The sequence below is a fragment of the Misgurnus anguillicaudatus genome, chromosome 4 (assembly GCF_027580225.2).
Source record: "Misgurnus anguillicaudatus chromosome 4, ASM2758022v2, whole genome shotgun sequence".
Classification (NCBI taxonomy): Eukaryota; Metazoa; Chordata; class Actinopteri; order Cypriniformes; family Cobitidae; genus Misgurnus; species Misgurnus anguillicaudatus.
In genome coordinates, this window is record NC_073340.2 from 17,527,340 (window position 1) to 17,545,841 (window position 18,502).

The following is an 18,502-nucleotide window of genomic DNA, read 5'->3' on the forward strand; positions in this document are numbered from 1 at the left end:
CCAGTGATATACCGCTACTATACTGAAATTTTTATTTGAAGAATTCACCAAAATTTATTCTAATATACAAAAGAGAAAGTAAATGTGTTACTGTAGCTCAGTTGAGCATTGCATTAAGAGCATAGAAGGTCATGGGTTTGATTCTCAGGGGAACACATACAGTATACTGATAAACTGTATAGCTTGAATGCACTGTAAGTCACTTTGCATTAAAGGGTCTGCCGAATGCATAAAAGTAAATGAAACCAACATAAACCATGCTTTAAGGTTCTTCAAAACGGTTCCTTCCCAAAGTACCATTCAGGCAAAGCACTCAAGAGAACTTGGAAAACAAAGCATTAGTGCAATTGAACTTGAACTCAAAACTCTATCGTCATTGAAATACAGCCCTCATGCGACAACTAGCCCCAACCTCCGCTCTAAACTTTAAAGAGTCTCCCATCACACAAACCAGACAGTTTGTTCGTGTAGATTTCTTTCAAGTGCAACGCGTCCAAAACAGTGGCCCATGCCTTTGAAAGCCCCACACAAACTCGAGCCGTCTCATAAAACTAACAGGCGTGCCATCCGCTGCACGACCGTATGGTAAATCAGGCATGCATTGTATCCCGCTTAAAGATGAGGCTCATCCGTCCAGTCCAGACTCTTAACAAGATCTTTACAATACAGTGTGAGTCAGCCCAGTGAATGAAGACGACGGTGGACGCGGTTCAGCCTTGGGAGGTAGCTCAGCAGGCCTCCATTGTAATGCTAAAGCAGAATCAGGGAGCCAGGATACATGTTTAAAGGATAAAAGATTGACACAACAGACAGGCAGAAACTCCCCTACCATCAGACCTCACCGTGAGAGGGACAAGATGTTCTCAAAGATCTTTCATGACGGCGTCTTTTAACTGAAGCTTTTAATAAACTCTGTAGCAACTGCCCAAAGAGTTTGTGCCCGTAAAAAGATCACCCCCCTTCCCAAAAAAAAGTTGCAACTGTCTATACTTTTGCTATACAAAATAGCTTTTAACATGTTCAAGAGTTTACATTGTTACAAGTGGATAGATTTTTCCATGCACTCTCTGGTACAAATAGGAGACGTTCCACACGGTCAATAACTGGCTCAATTTGTTATGCTGATAATATGATTTGTAGAAACAAAATATAAAATAGTATATGTGACCCTACAAAATGTGAAACACATTCTGTAAAAATATAACCTTGATATTGACTGAGTAAGGTCATGTCAAAGATTGAAATCAATGATTAAAATCATATTTTGATGCTCTTAATCTTATAATTAGATTATGAGACTATCCTGGATTTCATAGACAGGGTTGCATTTTACTCATTTCTGTATGAATTTCACAATTATTTTTGCAAATGTTACTAAATAAACACGCATTTGAATCCACTGTGAAAAATGTATGCTATTGTCCACACGAGTAGCACACATTGTACTGTACTGCAGGACCGCCTGCTTTGTTTTGCTCAGGTCTCTAATTTGAACACTGCCAATCCATAGAGAGCAGTCTGGGCACTATCTGTCCGGCTTTTCTGAGAGCTGAATTGGGCCAAAAGGCTAGAGACAATTAGATGATTACATATGAATGAGAGATACACTAAAAAAAGGACTTATTTTGCATATTTTTTAGACTTTTTTGAATTAGCTATTTTTTGTCGTGTTTTAAGTACAAATATCTGAAAAATTCTTAAGTCACGATGCATTTTCTTGATGAGCGAAATGTCTAGTTTTAAGACAAAAAGTATGAAAATTAAGTGAATTTGTGCTAAAAACAAGCAAAAAAAATCTGCCAATGGGGTAAGCTAATTTTTCTTAAATTTTACTTATTTTCTTAGGTCATTTTGCTCATCAAGAAAATTCATCTTGATTAAGAATTTCTATTTATACTAAAAATAAGACAAAAATACTAAGAAAGAAAGTCATTTTTTTGCAGTGGAGGACATGCGAAACAAAATTTCTTATGAGCAATAATGTCTGAGAACATGTTAAACCTCTGAGACCTTTAAAAGCTTATATTTATACACTGTAAAAAAAATCAGTAGAAATTACAATGTTATTGCAGTTGGGTTGCCGGTAATTTACCGTAGATTTATGTTATTGGTGTTTGTGTTTCACCTCCCACCTCTAAAATGGGTTTAATGGTGCACTGGAACAATCCTTCCTAAAATGCATTAAACTTTCGTTTACAAAGACGTGAAACTCACCGAGGGTTAGGGGTGTTCACTGATATTCTCACACAAAAATTGCTGCAAGAGATGCTTTCCAACAGCTGTTTTAGCATTCGTTGTAAACTTGTGGACCTATTTTTCCAAACGCCTCACACCCGTACATTCTTCCGCTGAGAGCTTGAATAATAGACACTCCAGCCCAGTTGGTGGCGCTAATCCGCCATTGCCAATTGCAGGAAATAGAAACAAAGTTCCCGGCACGGAGTAATACCGTACCTCACAGCACATCTAATACAAGTCAATGGAGTTGGACAAAAACTACGATAAAACCTGTTGGAATGCGTAATTTGCGGCGATTTTTGTGTGAGCATATCAGTGAACACCCCTGACCACTCGGTGAGTTTCATGTCTTTGTAAACGAAAGTTTAATGCATTTTATGAAGGATTGTTCCAGTGCACCATTAAACCCATTGTAGAGGTGGGAGGTGAAACACAAACACCCGTAAATTCTCGGGGCAGCCGCATATGTCGAAATTTCAGTCAAAACCGTTTTATTTTATCATAAATAATCTGAAAACAGGGCTTTAAGTGTAAAATACCAAACTTGTCCTTTAAATAAATTTTAAATATTAACAAGTCTTTATCTTTACAAAATACTTTTTTAAGATGTCAAATAAATCTTTGGTGTCCCCAGAGTGTTTATGTGAAGTTTTAGCTCAAAATACCATGTAGATTATTTATTATAGCATGTTGAAATTGACACTTTTTACATGCTTGCAGAGAATGGTTACCCAAAACTAATTTTCTAGTTGATAAAAGCACTGGGGACCAAATTATAGCACTTAAACATGGAAAAAGTCACATTTTCATGATATGTTCCCCTGTAAGCAAATTGATGACCTTTGCGGATACATTTTGTATGCCCATAAGCTTTAAGGCAGGGGTAGGAACGTCGGTCCTGGAGTGCCGATGTCCTGCAGATTGTAGTATCAGGTGACTCTTTAGACCTTGATTAGTTGTTCAGGTGTGCTTGATTAGAGCTGGAGCTAAACTCTGCAGGACATTGGCACTTCAGGACCGATGCTGCCTACCCCCTGCTTTAAGGCCTTCTAGGGTTGCCAGATTTCCAAAACAAAACCAACCCAATGGCCAATTAAGTCTAGCCCAATGACCATATCCCAAATACCACTTTATTTTCATAATTAAAATAATCTTGCCTTAATATATTGACTGCTAATAAATAAATTCCCTCAACATTTAACACTCAGATAAAGCAATCCACGTCACCAGTTTTAAAGTGATCACCGCAGACTTGGCAACACGGGTAAACGACCGTTTCAATATGGGGGTCGACTTGCCCATGGGACTTAATTTGTTGTTTCTACGACAGCCCATAAAAACAACCACTATAGATGTATATATGTATATATTTGTACCATTTCATCTAACAGTGTATATTGCAGGTAACCACCCCAGTGACAGCTAGGGACCATTTTTTTTTTGTGTATTTGGCAAGTATAATTTTGCAAACACTCCTTGTGTGAATGAGGCCCTTTGAATGTGAATATTTGGCAGCATTTTGTACTTTGAGTTTATCTTGCAAACTCCTAAGTTGTGCTGTATACTGTCTTCTCTGGCGTGTGGTCAAGTTGGGTCATTACGGAGAACAGAACCACAACTGACTTTAAATGAACATTGGCATAGGAGGGCTTTGTGAAAGCTTCTACTTTTACCAAACGAAAAGCACAAAAACGTATATCAGGAGAATGAACAAAACATCTCAACCAGGGTCTTCCGTGGGGCGTTCAGTTGCTGAAATACATGTTTTTCTCGCAGATATTTTAAAGCATCTTTTGATGCGGTGTCAGGACCACTGCTGTGGTTTTACCAGTCCAAAGACAGATCTTGGATGCTTTCTAAACCTCTTTCCTTAAAGCCTTCTGTGTTCATCTGAATACACTGGCTCATAGGATGTCTTTTAGGCTGGCATGCGGCTGATATTTGGCAAAGATTCGGTTTATAAGAAACAAAAGTGTCCATTGGAACTGATGGTCATTCTGTTTTAGTGCGTGGTGTTGCGTGATAAGGGTGAGTTGTGTGTAGCTGTCCAGTGTGAGACCAGTGATAGGAAAGTGCAGTACCCACAGGACTGTCTCCCCCGTTCACATCTTTTAATGAAACATCGACTATCATTAGACTGACCCTCCACGTGTCAGTGTCTCTTCTTCATCCCCGTCCACTAATGATCCATCTGTGAATCATGCCTGTATATCCTAGAGAGATATCCCGACAGGAGATATAACAGCATCTCCCAACAATGCCAATTAAATATAAATATAAATATAAATATAAATATAAATATAAATATAAATATAAATATAAATATAAATATAAATATAAATATAAATATAAATATAAATATAAATATAAATATAAATATAAATATAAATGAAGAGGAGTTTTTTTATTTTTCAGAAATCTTTAAGGTTTTGATTTAAACCTTAATAACTTTAAAAATACAGCTAAGTAGCACCATAAAACAAAATAATAACATGATAACATAATAATAAACATGTTTTGACAAAAATGTTAAAAACGGATTTATCCCGTTTTGCAACGAAACTCTTCAAATATATAAAGTCTGATTGTATAAAATCTGAATATATATAATCTGATTATATATAATCTGATTATATAATTAGAAGTTTGAATATATGAATGTAAATCCAAATATATAGATTAGTCAGAATAATATAAATCAGAATATAAAATGTAAATCTGAAATATATTTCAATTACTTTATTATTACTAGTAAAACCAATTCTGACTCATCACATTCTTCCAACCATTTACCATTTTGATGTATGTAATACATTTACCTTGCTTACACTTCATCAGTATGTGTATTCCCTTGGAATCAACCCTATTGGTTTTTACATCACCAGCTCTCAGGATAATACAAATATCATAAAAAACAAAACACACACTAACATTGTTTTACGATGTTAAGCCTTTACGCCGGTACTTCCGTTTCCCTCAAATGACTTCTGGTAACATTTTTGTTTCTTGTCAGTGTGATGTGTTGTCAAACAACATGTATTTAATTATAAACAGTAGTGTACTTAACACACGGGTACACACACATTACGCTCTTCCTATATTTTCCTGCTTCAACTTCCACGTCTCTCTCGGTCGCTCGTTCTCGTCTCAGTCCCGCGGGTGAGCTATTATCCACATCGGTCCTCATGGGCCCAATTACAAACCTCTGAGTCGTCAAAGGTGTTCGCTTCAACCCTACTGTACTTTTCGACTGACTGTACATTTCAGTCTGTTTGTGGCAGTATGTATGTACATTTGTATGTGAATAGAGCAATGTGGATGCATGCGTTACATTTATTTATGTAAAGCACATTAAACACATGCAATCTGAAAGATTAGTTTGCTTGTTCTCGGGGAAAGTGAAGATACCAAGAGCTAAATGCATAGATTATATGCATTTTACAGTTAGATGCACAACAATAGCTTTAAAACATAGTTCAAGTTTTTATTTCTCATCTGCACGTGTGTCTTCTCAAAATTTAATGTAGAAAATTCCTAGTAAATGGTTGAGGCTTACTGTAGCATGCTTGTATTTACAAATGTGAATTTACTGATGATATTTACATGTGAACTGTTTGGGCAAACAGTGTACATGGAAGGGAGTATGGAGAATTACGCAAGTTAGTGTAAGGAATATCTAAGCACAGTCCGTCCTTCCAGAGTTTCCCACTGCTTCTGAGAATCCAGAACACTCATGTTCTCCCGATGTGTGTTTGCAGTGTATTAAACCAGATCCCTTGAAAGCTGAAGCCACCGAGTGTGTATGTGTGTGTGTGTGTGTGTGTGGATCTCAGCCTGCCTGGAACAGGTGTGGTCCCTGTGGGTCCAATCAGTTTTAATGAAACCCCGGTGGTAGTGTTTGCTCTACAGGAATAGGCTGATGTTTGCTTTACCCCTCTCTCAGGTATCAGCAAGTATATCTCCACTGTACCACCTCTCTTGATTCAGCTAGCAATTTCATAATCTAATTTACCCAGCATTTAGACATCAGCTGTGTGCTGCTGTGCTCAGTTCAGCAGGTGAAGTGACATGAAGGTCAATAAATGAACGATGCTCAATGTTCTTTTTAATAATTCACACATATGTTGTCGTTATCAACTCTCATTTGTAACTATACGTTTTTAATAGTGGGTGGTCTGCTCTTTACATTTTTTATAAATTTTACACCTTCATTTTAGCACAGATCCTCATAGCATTTGTGCCAGGTGGGTATATTGTAGCACGTACATGCTAATGATGTATACCCAGAGTGCTTTTTTTGCTATGTGATCAAAGAAAAGAAAATTTTTTTTTTTCTTCAAACAGTTGGTAGAACAATGCAATGATTAGTAATGCAATGAGAATTGGTTTTGGATACCAACACATATTTATAAAAATATGCATACCTTGAATGCATTTTGGAGAGCATCAATGTAAATGTTAATTGAAAACGTATCAGTTTTATTTGCAATACACACTGTTAGATAAAATGGCAAATACAACCACCTAAAGGATTATTAGAAACACCTGTTCAATTTCTCATTAATGCAATTATCTAACCAACCAATCACATGGCAGTTGCTTCAATGCATTAAGGGGTGTGGTCCTGGTCAAGACAATCTCCTGAACTCCAAAATGAATGTCAGAATGGGAAAGAAAGGTTCTGAGTATTTCACAATCTGCTCAGTTACTGGAATTTTCACGCACAACCATTTCTAGGGTTTACTAACAATGGTGTGAAAAGGGAAAAACATCCAGTATGCAGCAGTCCTGTGGGCGAAAATGCCTTGTTGATGCTAGAGGTCAGAGGAGAATGGGCCGATTGATTCAAGCTGATAGAAGAGCAACTTTGACAGAAATAACCACTCGTTACAACCGAGGTATGCAGCAAAGCATTTGTGAAGCCACAACACGCACAACCTTGAGGCGGATGGGCAACAACAGCAGAAAACACCACCGGGTACCCCACCTACTCATCTCCACTACAAATAGGAAAAAGAGGCTACAATCTACACAAGTTCACCAAAATTGGACAATTGAAGACTGGAAAAATGTTGCCTGGTCTGATGAGTCTCGATTTCTGTTGAGACATTCAGATGGTAGAGTCAGAATTTGGTGTAAACAAAATGAGAACATGGATCAATCAAGCCTTGTTACCACTGTGCAGGCTGGTGTAATGGTGTGGGGGATGTTTTCTTGGCACACTTTAGGCCAATTGGGCATCGTTTAAATGCAACGGCCTACCTGAGCATTGTTTCTGACCATTTCCATCCCTTTATGACCACCATGTACCCATCTTCAGATGGTTACTTCCAGCAGGATAATGCACCATGTCACAAAGCTTGAATTATTTCAAATTCATTTCTTGAACATGACAATGAGTTCACTGTACTAAAATGGCCCCCACAGTCACCAGATCTCAACCCAATAGAGCATCTTTGGGATGTGGTGGAACGGGAGCTTCGTGCTCTGAATGTGCATCCCACAAATCTCCATCAACTGCAAGATGCTATACTATCAATATGGACCAACTTTTTTAAAGAATGCTTTTAGCACCTTGTTGAATCAATGCCACCTAGAATTAAGGCAGTTCTGAAGGCGAAAACGGGTCAAACACAGTATTAGTATGTTGTTCCTAATAATCCTTTAGGTGAGTGTACGTACCCCAGCTGTCACTTTAGCAGTACCCTTTAAAAAGGTCCTAATATGTACCATTGTATAAATTAGTACATTTCAGATACTAATGTGAGCGCTTTAGATGCAAAGTTGTACTTTTTGAAAGAGTACTGTCCCAGCTGGGGTACATATTTTGACTATTTTTTGCTGACAGTGTATTAAACCATCCCCTGTAGAGGTGCATTGTGGGCCACACAGTGAAGTGTCAAGTTCAGACTCATTTAAGCCTCCGGACACCTCATCTCGGCACAGTGCCCGTACATGCAACACGCAGGTCGGTCATCAATTATTAAGAAGAAGAGCGACACGTTGGATGGAGGTGTCAAGGCTCACATTTCCCCATGTAGAGTCATGCTTATGTAATCAAGCGCTATTTCTCTCACTGATTTAGTGCGAGTGCTAAAGCAAATGAGATTTGCTTCCGACCCACACACCCAGACAGTGTAGGAGGAGAGAGTTTGAACAGGGCCAACAGGCAGGTGATAGGAGATGAGCTCATTGCTGTGCGTGATTAAGGAGAGGCAATGACATGCAGCTGGCTTTAATGAGAACGGGTAAAAAGACCTATACTTGAGAGTGCACAGGGACATAACCAATCCTATACGATACGGATAAAAGACAGCCACTGGAGTGGAAACAATAGAACTGAGAGATATACTGGAACATTTTGAAATCACGTGAATAACATTCAGATATCATTAATGACCCAAAATATCAGTAGCACGTAGCATAAAAAGTCTGTGGATGGCATTGCATTTGTTTGTCTCTACTATCTGGCATGGGACAGGGTGTGTGGCCCGGCTCCAGGACGCTGCTTCTGGTTCTGGCCGTCTCGACACTCTGCCCTCTGGCTGCTCTTTCTTGCTCAGCCACAGAGATCTAAGAAACCCCTGAGGAATGCTTTTCACCAGCCACCCTGCCAACCCATCCTGGGCCTGCACCATGCTTTATAGCAACCCACAAAAGATATGGAGAAGAAATGAAAGGAGCAGGCAGGAGTGACATTTAGGAAAACTCTGTTGACTAATTCTGCATTCCAGTCACAGCCGTGTCTCGTACAAAGTGAGCCAAATTTCGGTGCGCTGCATTCGTAAAATGCTATTTTTCATTTTAAGCACAGTGACGGTAAATCAATGCAATATGACCTACCCGATAACCTGACATATCATATTATAAAGAAATATGTCATTATGTCTTTATAAACGAATTACATCAACAATGCGATGCGATTGAGGAAGGTAAATCTACATTTGACACATTTAGGGGAGAGGAGACGACAAAACAGGCCATTCAATGTCTGCATGTACGGCGGCCTCTGAATGGGCTCTTATCTCCTCTGAAGATTTCCCTAATAGCATCTCCATTCGTTCAGACACGGGTAAAAAGATCTCATCCCGAAGAGACATAAACAGCGCAGGGTAGCCCATATTGCGTGTGTATCTATTTGTGGGTTGGACACAATGAAATTAGCACATCAAGGAGGACAGAATAAAGCTGGCAGTTGTAACAGCGATGATGGTAACAAAACTGTCCCAAATTATAAGTGGAAATACATTAAAATGCTTTGAAGTGAGATTGTAACGTATATGGTTTTCATTTATGCGTTTGGCTTTTATGCAAATTTGTATTTGTTCATGTTTTTTTACATTGTTAGCAGCATGTACTAGCAGCTGACCCAGCAAGCATAGCGTGAATCTTACGAAATCCAGATTTAGAAGGTGTCCAGCATCAGAATTTTTAAAAAGCCCTTAAGCCAATGTTTTTTTTTTTTGCAAATAAAAGATTAAGGTCTGAACTTACAATAACCATTGTTTTTAGAGGATTTAAAAAATATTTCCTATATAAATATTAAAATTTTTAATTATCATTACCACAACATGATATTACATTAAATATATGCATTTACAAACTCATGTTTCGGTAATGAGAACTAAAAAGTTGTATAGGTACTATGACAAACAAAATTTCAACTTTTATCTGGAGAGAAAAAATAAGAACTGCTTACCTGGTAGCCATCCTGAGTGTCACAGTCAATTATGTCCCTTACAACATTTCTTTTAAATGTTAGTTTCTTGAGGGCTTAAACAATGATTGAAAATTGTTGCGGAGGATGAGAAGCTTTTTCTTGGACATATTTATATTCCTTATTATTGTCTCTACATTTACCAATGATCACCAAATACCACGTTTCTTTACTGTAAATGTTTATAGTATAACAGGCACGGATGCTTTTTTTTTTAGATTTTTTAATTATAAATATTTCCATGTCAAAGAACCCAGATCCAGTCGTGGACACATTGCGGTAATGACAATTTTCCCCTTAAATGTGAAAAAAACAACAAAATTGGTTTGTATGATTTAATTTGAAATTATGTGCAAAATAGTACATGAAGAGATGTTTGTATATGCTTCATAGTTTAATACTTTTTCTTTGCATTTACCTTTTTTATCAAAATGTTTCATGACCTCATAAGTCTAACATCCCGAGAATCACCAAATAGTGTCATTTCACTGTTTGTGTCAACTTTAGACCAGCTATATATAAACCACTTCTAACCAAAATAAACTTAAATTGGTTCCATGTAATTTTTGCCAAAATAGAAACGTGATCTCACAAAGTTCCGTGGAATAGTAACGGAATTTTTTGTTAATTTTTCCGTGGCATTCTCACGGATCTCCGCATTTTTCCGTGGTCCTGCTATGGACTGTCTTTTTCCGTGGCATTCTCACGGATTGGTTACACAACTCCTTTTTCCTATTTTCAAACCATTTTCGCTTCGGTTTAGGGTTAGATTTGGTGTTTGCGTTAGTATGTCACTTTAACTATTGGTTTATACAATTAAACCGAAGCAACAATGGTAAGAAAACAGTTGAGTTACCAATCCGTGAGAATGCCACGGAAAAAGACAGTCCATGGCAGGGCCACGGAAAAATGCGGAGATCCGTGAGAATGCCACGGAAAATGAGCAAAAAATTCTGTGACTATCCCACGAAAATTTGTGCGATCACTTGCAAGATGTATGACATTTCGTCATGTAAGCAAAGTCAACAGTGATTACAAAGTGTTTAGTTTTATTTATTTATTTATATTTTCATTTATTTTGGGATTATTGTTAGATGCTACTTATGCTCTGCAGTATAATTAGATGTTTTGCATCTTTTAATTTTTTATTTGATGATGCGGTTTTGGACCCGCTGGCGTTTTCACAGAGTTTACATTTTCACTGACAATTTTGCCTTGATTTAGCCTAGACGTTTAGGCTGTGTTTGGACGGTTATTAGATGTCTTTTAAATGCAAGATTGCTTGCTGTGGAGCTAAAAAAAAAAACAGGGCTTTTAAAAATCATATTTCTTAATAGTCTTCTAAGTGTGAACAGTGTGAAAAAAATTTTTGCCTCTCATGCAATGTTATTTGTTTTTATGATGTGTCAGGCTTCGATAGACTGAAACAGAATTTAACTGGTGTACATGTCATAAAGGTTTAAACATGAGCACATTATCACTGACTTATCAGAAAACATCATCTAAACACTGCTCTATAGTTCTGTAAGATAAGAGGGATTTTATTACCTTTGCCCTTTAACCTTGTTCGGTTGGTGACTGGCAGCCAATCCAGCGTGGAGAGAAAAGGGTTTGTTTGTTTGATTTAGTAAAGCTTTAAATAAGATTAGGAGAAATGATTCTGTGGCTCCATGTTTTCTGACAGTCACAGTTCGTTGTCTCTATCTTTGTCTGTGAAAAGACAAAATTGACAGAAAAGTCCTTGCGAGATAATAAAAAGTACGAAAGGAATTCCTGTCACCTTGAATTCCAAAGTAAGGCAAGTGAGTATTAGATCAAGTCTGCATTATAGACAAATATTTGCAGTTAACTATTTAGTGTTCCTGTACACTAAAAAATACTAGGTTATTGGGGTCAAAAAGGGACAAACCCAACCGTTGGGTTAAATTCAGACTGATCTCAATAGAATTTGTACATAATTTATGAGTTGGTTAATTTGCATGAAATTGTATGAAGTTAATCGTGCAAAATATGCACGATTATTATAAAAACAATTATGAAACCCCACCCCTAACCCTAACGTCACAGGGGTCAAGGCAAACCGTACAAAAATGTGGTCTTACGAATTGATACGAATTAGTCACCCCGTTTTTCTCTTTCTGGCCCAACCATGGGTTAAAAACAACCAAGCATTTTTTAAAGTGTAGCTCAGTTGGATAAACATTGCATTAGAAATACAAAGGTCATGGATTTGATTTCAAGGGCTCGCTCATACACTCTCAGAAATAAAGGTACAAACGTTGTCACTTGGACTGTACCTTCTAATATGTACCATTTTGTTACAGATATGTACCACTATGTAGCTCTTAAGGTATCAATGTGTGCCTTTGAGGTACCAATATGCACCTTTTAGGTACAAAAATGTACTTTTTGAAAAGGTACTAAACTTTTGTACCTTCTTGTACCTTTCTTAGATAAAATGTGAGTCACTTTGGATAAAAGAGTCTAATTATATCAAACCACGTAGTATTATTATCTTTATTAAAACAAATTTCAACTCATATTCCTTTATTATATTACATAAATGCATGATTTAAATGCAACTAAAGGTGTTTGGTTCAGGAAGAAAACTGTACACACTAAAAACTGATGGCAAATGTTTTGCTGACTTTTTCAGCAGAATAGCTGACCCATCTCTCTGTGTGATCTGGCTGACATGCCCACATAACACCTGTAATCAGGGTCTGCCAGCAGTGCCCGGGGGGACATAAAGCAGCGTGGCAATGCCCTGCCGTGACAGCTACCCTTGTTCCCGCTGACAGGTCCGTATGTGGGACCGGAGCTGCGACGGTACCCATGTAAATACAGGCAGGAGTCTCTGCCTCTGGGGAGATAATGTTATCTCCAGCGTCAAGAAGCTCTCCCATCCCTCCTCCACAAAAACACGTCCCCTGAGAAGCATACATCAACCCCACTCCACCCCTTTCACCCTGCCTACATCGCAATCACAGCGTAAGTCACCTCTGTCACTTCCACAGGGACCCGACAAATGGGGGGATTGTGTTTTTGTGGTGAAAACGGAACATGTATGCTGTAGGCCACTGGATGTATGCATGAATGAATAGCTTTGCCATGACCATGGCATTGTTTGCCACAGCTTATTGCCAGCTATCATGCCCGCTTCTCGCTGATGTTTAAGGAATGTGAATTATTTCACAGATTCAGAAGGGTTCTCCACACATGACCTCCAACAGAAGGAGGCAGAGCCGATGAAATCGACTAATCCTCTCTTTCCTTCTTTCTTTTTCATTAAAAAGAGATTTCAAGTGTGAACGTATTATTATTTTTCTGCCAAACGCATTGGATTTTCACAGATATTTAAGTCAGCTTTTAGGTGGGAGGCAAAACAAGAAAATTAACTTTCAAGCACAGCACAAGTAAATAAAATGCTTCACTTCTAAAAATTAAGGAGGATTTCACAGTGATGCCATGGATGATTTTTGGTTCCCTAAAGAACCTTTCAGTGCAAGTTTACTAAAAGGCACCTGTTTATAGTTTAAAGAACTTGCAATGGTAAGCTTTCATGAATGTTACATGTTTTTACCAGCCAAAACAATAAACTATCATTAAGACCCATACTGTAAGCATGCTTGATGTTCCTTATGGCAACTCATATTGACATTAACAGTAAAGGTCAGTCTAAGCAAACATCTGTTATAAGCCTAAACAGTAATGTGGCTATTAAAGTGAAACTGAAGGTAATTTGAGAAATGCGGGCCAGTTTGGACTTGTCTTTATTGTATTTTCGGTGTCAATAATCAAACCGTTCTGACAATAAATCACAAACAACTATGCTGAATAGGGTCATAGACGTGACAGAGTCCTGTTTATGAGGTGGGGCGTAAAGATTATGTTGAGATATGTCAGAGAGGAATGGAAATAAAGGGCAAAACAAACAAAATATAGTTTTACTAAAGCAGCAAATGGAGATGATGGATAATTTATGTAGGCCCTGAAGTTTTGTGTTATCTATATCTATATTGTGAGGTACAACCAGGGACTTTTACTAAAACACAGGCAGTAATATAAAAATTCATGAATATCATAAATAGTTTATAAAAAAAGAGAATTCAGATTTTATTCTATAATCAGCTATATAATATAGTATATAGCTATATACAAAATATAGGTGATTCTTGCAAAATTAGACTTATGGGGTGTCATGAAACATTTTGATAAAAAAGTAAATGCAAAGTAAGAGTATCAAAATAAGAAGCCTACAGTTACAAACATCTCTTCACGTATTATTTTGTACATGATTTCACATGACATAATACAAACCAATTTTGTTTTTTTCCACATTTAAGGGGAAAATTTTAATTACCCCAATGTGTCCATGACTGGATTTGGGTTCTTTGACATGGAAAATTTATAATTACTATAAATACTATAAACATTTACAGTAAAGAAACATGTGGTATTTGGTGATCATTGGTAAATATAGAGACAATAATGAATAGCTATAAATGTATCCAAGAAAAATTTTCTCATCCTCCGCAACAATTTTCAATCATTGTTTAAGCCCTCAAGGAACTAACATTTTCAAAAAAAAAATTGTTGGAAGGGACATAATTGACTGTGACACACAAGATGGCTACCAGGTAAGCAGTTCATATTTTTTTCTCTCCAAATAAAAGTAAACATTTTGTTTGCCATAGTACCTAGACAACTTTTAAGTTCTCATTACATAAACACGAGTTTGTAAATGCATATATTTAATGTAATATCATGTTGCGGTAATGATAATTTTTTATAATGATAATCTAAAAAAATTAAATAATTCTATAGGAAATATTTTTAAATCCTTTAAAAATAATAGTTATAGTAAGTTCAGACCTTAATCTTATATGTGCACAAAATAATAATTGGCTTCAATAGCTTTTTAAAAAAATCTGATGCTGGACACCTTTTAAGTTTGGATTTCGTGAGAATCACCCATATTTTGTAACTTGTTTGTACATATAATCTACATTTTTTTATAGTTATAGTTTTTATATTAAAGGATGCTTTACATGTGAAATGTATAAAGCAACAAGCTGAAAACCAGTTGTAGTTTGATCTTTTTATTCAAGAACAGAATATATTTTAAGTTGCATGTTCATTTTTTTAAAGAATCAAGAATACAAGTACACTTCCAGAACAGTCATCGCCATGTGAAATTGCCTCCCACAAGTGTTGCATTTTGAACCGTATGAGACATCTTAAGGGACACTTTTCACTCTCATTAAAGATCATCGTAAAAGAGAGAAAATAAATTATAAGGCCTAAATCACTGGGCAACAAACTGAGCTAATGTTTCAAAGTGCTTGTGCTGATTTTTTTTGTATCTGAAAATGATATTGTGAAGCACTTTGGCCTGTTGCATCCCTTTTCCCCTCGAATATCTAATTTGTATTTATTTTCTGTTAGACTTACAAAGCATGACATAAAATATCAGGTCAGCTAAAATGAATATATTAGATCAATTAATCAATACAGGACCAAAATGTCACTACCCTAAATAACTATAGATTTGCCCCACAACAATATTTATCTGCATCTTAAGAAATTTCCAACAAAGAATCAAGGTTGATTATAAATGAATTGGTATATAAGTTCTTTAAAAATGCAAAAAAGAAGTACAAAGAATAATTACATATAACTTTTCATATCTTCAATAATTCATTATGCTAATGTAGCAAAACAAAAGTCAATAGGTCTTCAGACCAGCAAAGACAGTGCATATTTATCCAATAGTGAATTCACAGATATGACTCTGCTCTCTCCCACAGTTGCATCTCCGAAAGGAATCCCTCACAGATGCCATAGCCGTGATCCAAAGAAATTGGGATGGGTTGGACTTCCTCTTTAATCTCCCAGGGGTGCTGCTGATGCTGCTGAACCTGATCCGAGAACAGAGTCGCTCCTTCGTAATATTGCGGATGAACCTGCACCTGCTGGTGATGATGCTGCTGGTGGTGAAACTCCTCCATGTTGCATCCCATCATGCCATTCGCCTCTAGGTAAGCACAAGCCTGCTCGTCCTCGTTGCTGTAGCCAGGCCCGTGCTGGTTCTGTGCAGATAGGTCCATCTCACACCCCAACGAGTTCAGGGCTGTGTTGATATCCAGATCCTCGAATGTGCTGTCATTCCCACTGAGCACATCATCGAAAACAGAGGCAAGGTCGAAATCACCTCTCAGTACATCTGATGTTTTGATCTCTGTGGTTAAAAGAGGGGACTTGGAGACTCTGGCGAGCTTGCTCGCTCGTTTGGGGAAGACCTGTTTGCGTTTGTTTCCTGAGACGGGTCCTTGGAAATGACCCATTCCCATTTGTTGGCCAGTTTGGTTGCAATGGGAGCCAAAAGAGGAGCTGGGGGAGGATAGCATTTTGCTCTGTCTCTGGGTATTGAAGTGTGTGGCAGGCATTCGCCGTCGCTTGAAAACGCCATTGACAAACATGTCAGCGTACTGGGGGTCGATCTGCCAAAAGCCTCCCTTTCCTGGCTCATCCTTCTGTCTGGGCACCTTCATGAAGCACTTGTTCAGGGACAAATTGTGGCGGATTGAATTCTGAAAGTAAAGCAAAATCAGCAAGTTAGTTCTTGTGCAAAGTTAAATACAGTTACATTTATTAGTAAATTGTACTATAAATGCTATAAGGTCCAGTGGTAGAAGTAAGCAACACATAAAGGCTCCTATAAAATCCCATTGTGCAGCAGGTAGAGGTGTCCTATTTCATTAGCTCACTGTGCATAGAGATACAATTGGGGGAGGGGAATGTTGCGTGTACAGCAGAAGAAATGTGGTGAATAAGGATCTCTAGTAATTCAGCACTCCTTGTTTCACATGATCAGGGGCTCCCATAAGGATCACTCATTATGGAGTGAGGTCTCAGGAAACCCTGTGCTCTTGGGTTTAGTGGTCTCACTTTTCATCATCAGGGTATTTTTACGCTAAGTATATCAACATATCTTAGATAAGTGCAGTTTTGGCATGATGTTGGTAGTGTGGTTGATCTGGATCAAAACCTAAGCATCCTAGTTAAACTGCATGGTCAGTACACCTGTTGCACCTGTTACATGTGGCGTAAAAAGCTGTGATCTTACCTGCCAGCTTGGCTCCGCGTATCTGTAATAGCAGAAGTTCTCTGTGATCCAGCTGTATATGGCGGACAGAGTGATTTTGGTTTTGTTACTAGCTTGCATTGCCATGCAAATCAGCGTGGCATATGAATAAGGTGGCTTCACGTGGCGGTTTGTTTTATAGTCTATCTCCTCGGACGGATTTGTTTGCCCCGTTATGTAGTGTCCTGCTTGTTGGTGGACGTACGCATTTGCCAGACTGCTGCAGGAGGTTGTGGGATTGCCGGGTGTCTGTGGCATCCCCGTGGCCGCTGTATCTCCGGCAGGTGGGCTGGAGGGTGAGTCGTTTCCCCCAAGTTGGTTTTTGTGGTAGATGAGATGTTGGGGATGGCAGGTGAGAATCCTCTCCGGACTGGCACTCAGGATGGAGAAGTTCTGCAGCCAGTGCAGACTTGTGAGACTGTCGTCAAAATGAATGGAGCCGCTGACGTTGTCCTGATCCTCCGGGTGAAGCATCATCCATTTCTCTTTGAATTTGTTCGCTATCTCGGGACTCATTAACACGGGCATCTTGGATGAAACTTGGATGTGCCCTTTAATTTCGTGTTTTGAGGATCTGTAAAATGTAGACACGTTACGTGCGCGTTCGAAAATAAACGGACAGTTAAAGAAATGTTTAACCGTTAAAAGTGTCTAGATTTTTTTTCCTAAATAAGCAAATTAGATTTTCCAACGTAAATGCATACCTGGTCAATTAAAATGTACCGATGATCTTTTAACGGTGCCGGTGCGCCGATCTTTAAATATCAGTCCGTTAGATTCTGATGTTCGCCTCAGCGCAACAAGTGCAGTCGAAACACGAGCGCATCCACAAAAATGGTCATGATCTGCAAATAAACTGAGTAAAGTATCATTCCACTCCCGTTTCAGAGAAAGAAAGTCATTTAGAAACACGCTTAAGTATCCAGGGTGGTTTCGTACAGCAAGCGAGTGAATTGAAGAAATGAGATGTAGGTTTTGCGCTCCTGCGTTTTGGCTGTTTCTTAATAGCCCTTTAAATGTTGACGCTCTGTGATTGGCTGAAGGCTTCAGAGTTTGACTTCAAGCAGCGCTGCGCAGACAGATTGACCTATGACATCAAAGTACCGCGAGAGCACTATGCTTTCGAGTTGCACTCGCGGTACTTTGAAGTCATAATCAGTCTGTGCTGTGCAGTGCTGCATAAAGTCTAAGATGCCTTTCTGTACAAACACACATCCACGCGAAATGTGACAGGTTGTCATTCTTCAGCAAATATACCTGGATGTGTGTTTATTTTCAGTAAGCATTTATAACGTCCCATGAATAAAACAGTTTTAATACAACCAATACACTTAACTGCACGCACATTATTTTTTATTATAAATATCTATGTTTTTAATTATTTGATGTTTTTCCTGATG

At 38.1% G+C, this 18,502-nt stretch overlaps 1 protein-coding gene across 1 annotated transcript; it reads right to left on the reverse strand.

Moving 5' to 3' along the window:
• Positions 1–15,041: 15,041 nt before the first annotated feature.
• On the reverse strand, positions 15,042–18,145 carry foxj1b (forkhead box J1b). Its single transcript, XM_055176966.2, has 3 exons — positions 17,807–18,145; positions 17,085–17,676; positions 15,042–16,548 (listed from the first exon to the last, which is right to left on the reverse strand). The coding sequence occupies exons 2-3, from the start codon at positions 17,628–17,630 to the stop codon at positions 15,736–15,738; spliced, it is 1,359 nt and encodes a 452-aa protein (XP_055032941.2). The 5' UTR covers positions 17,631–17,676; positions 17,807–18,145; the 3' UTR covers positions 15,042–15,735.
• Positions 18,146–18,502: the final 357 nt, after the last annotated feature.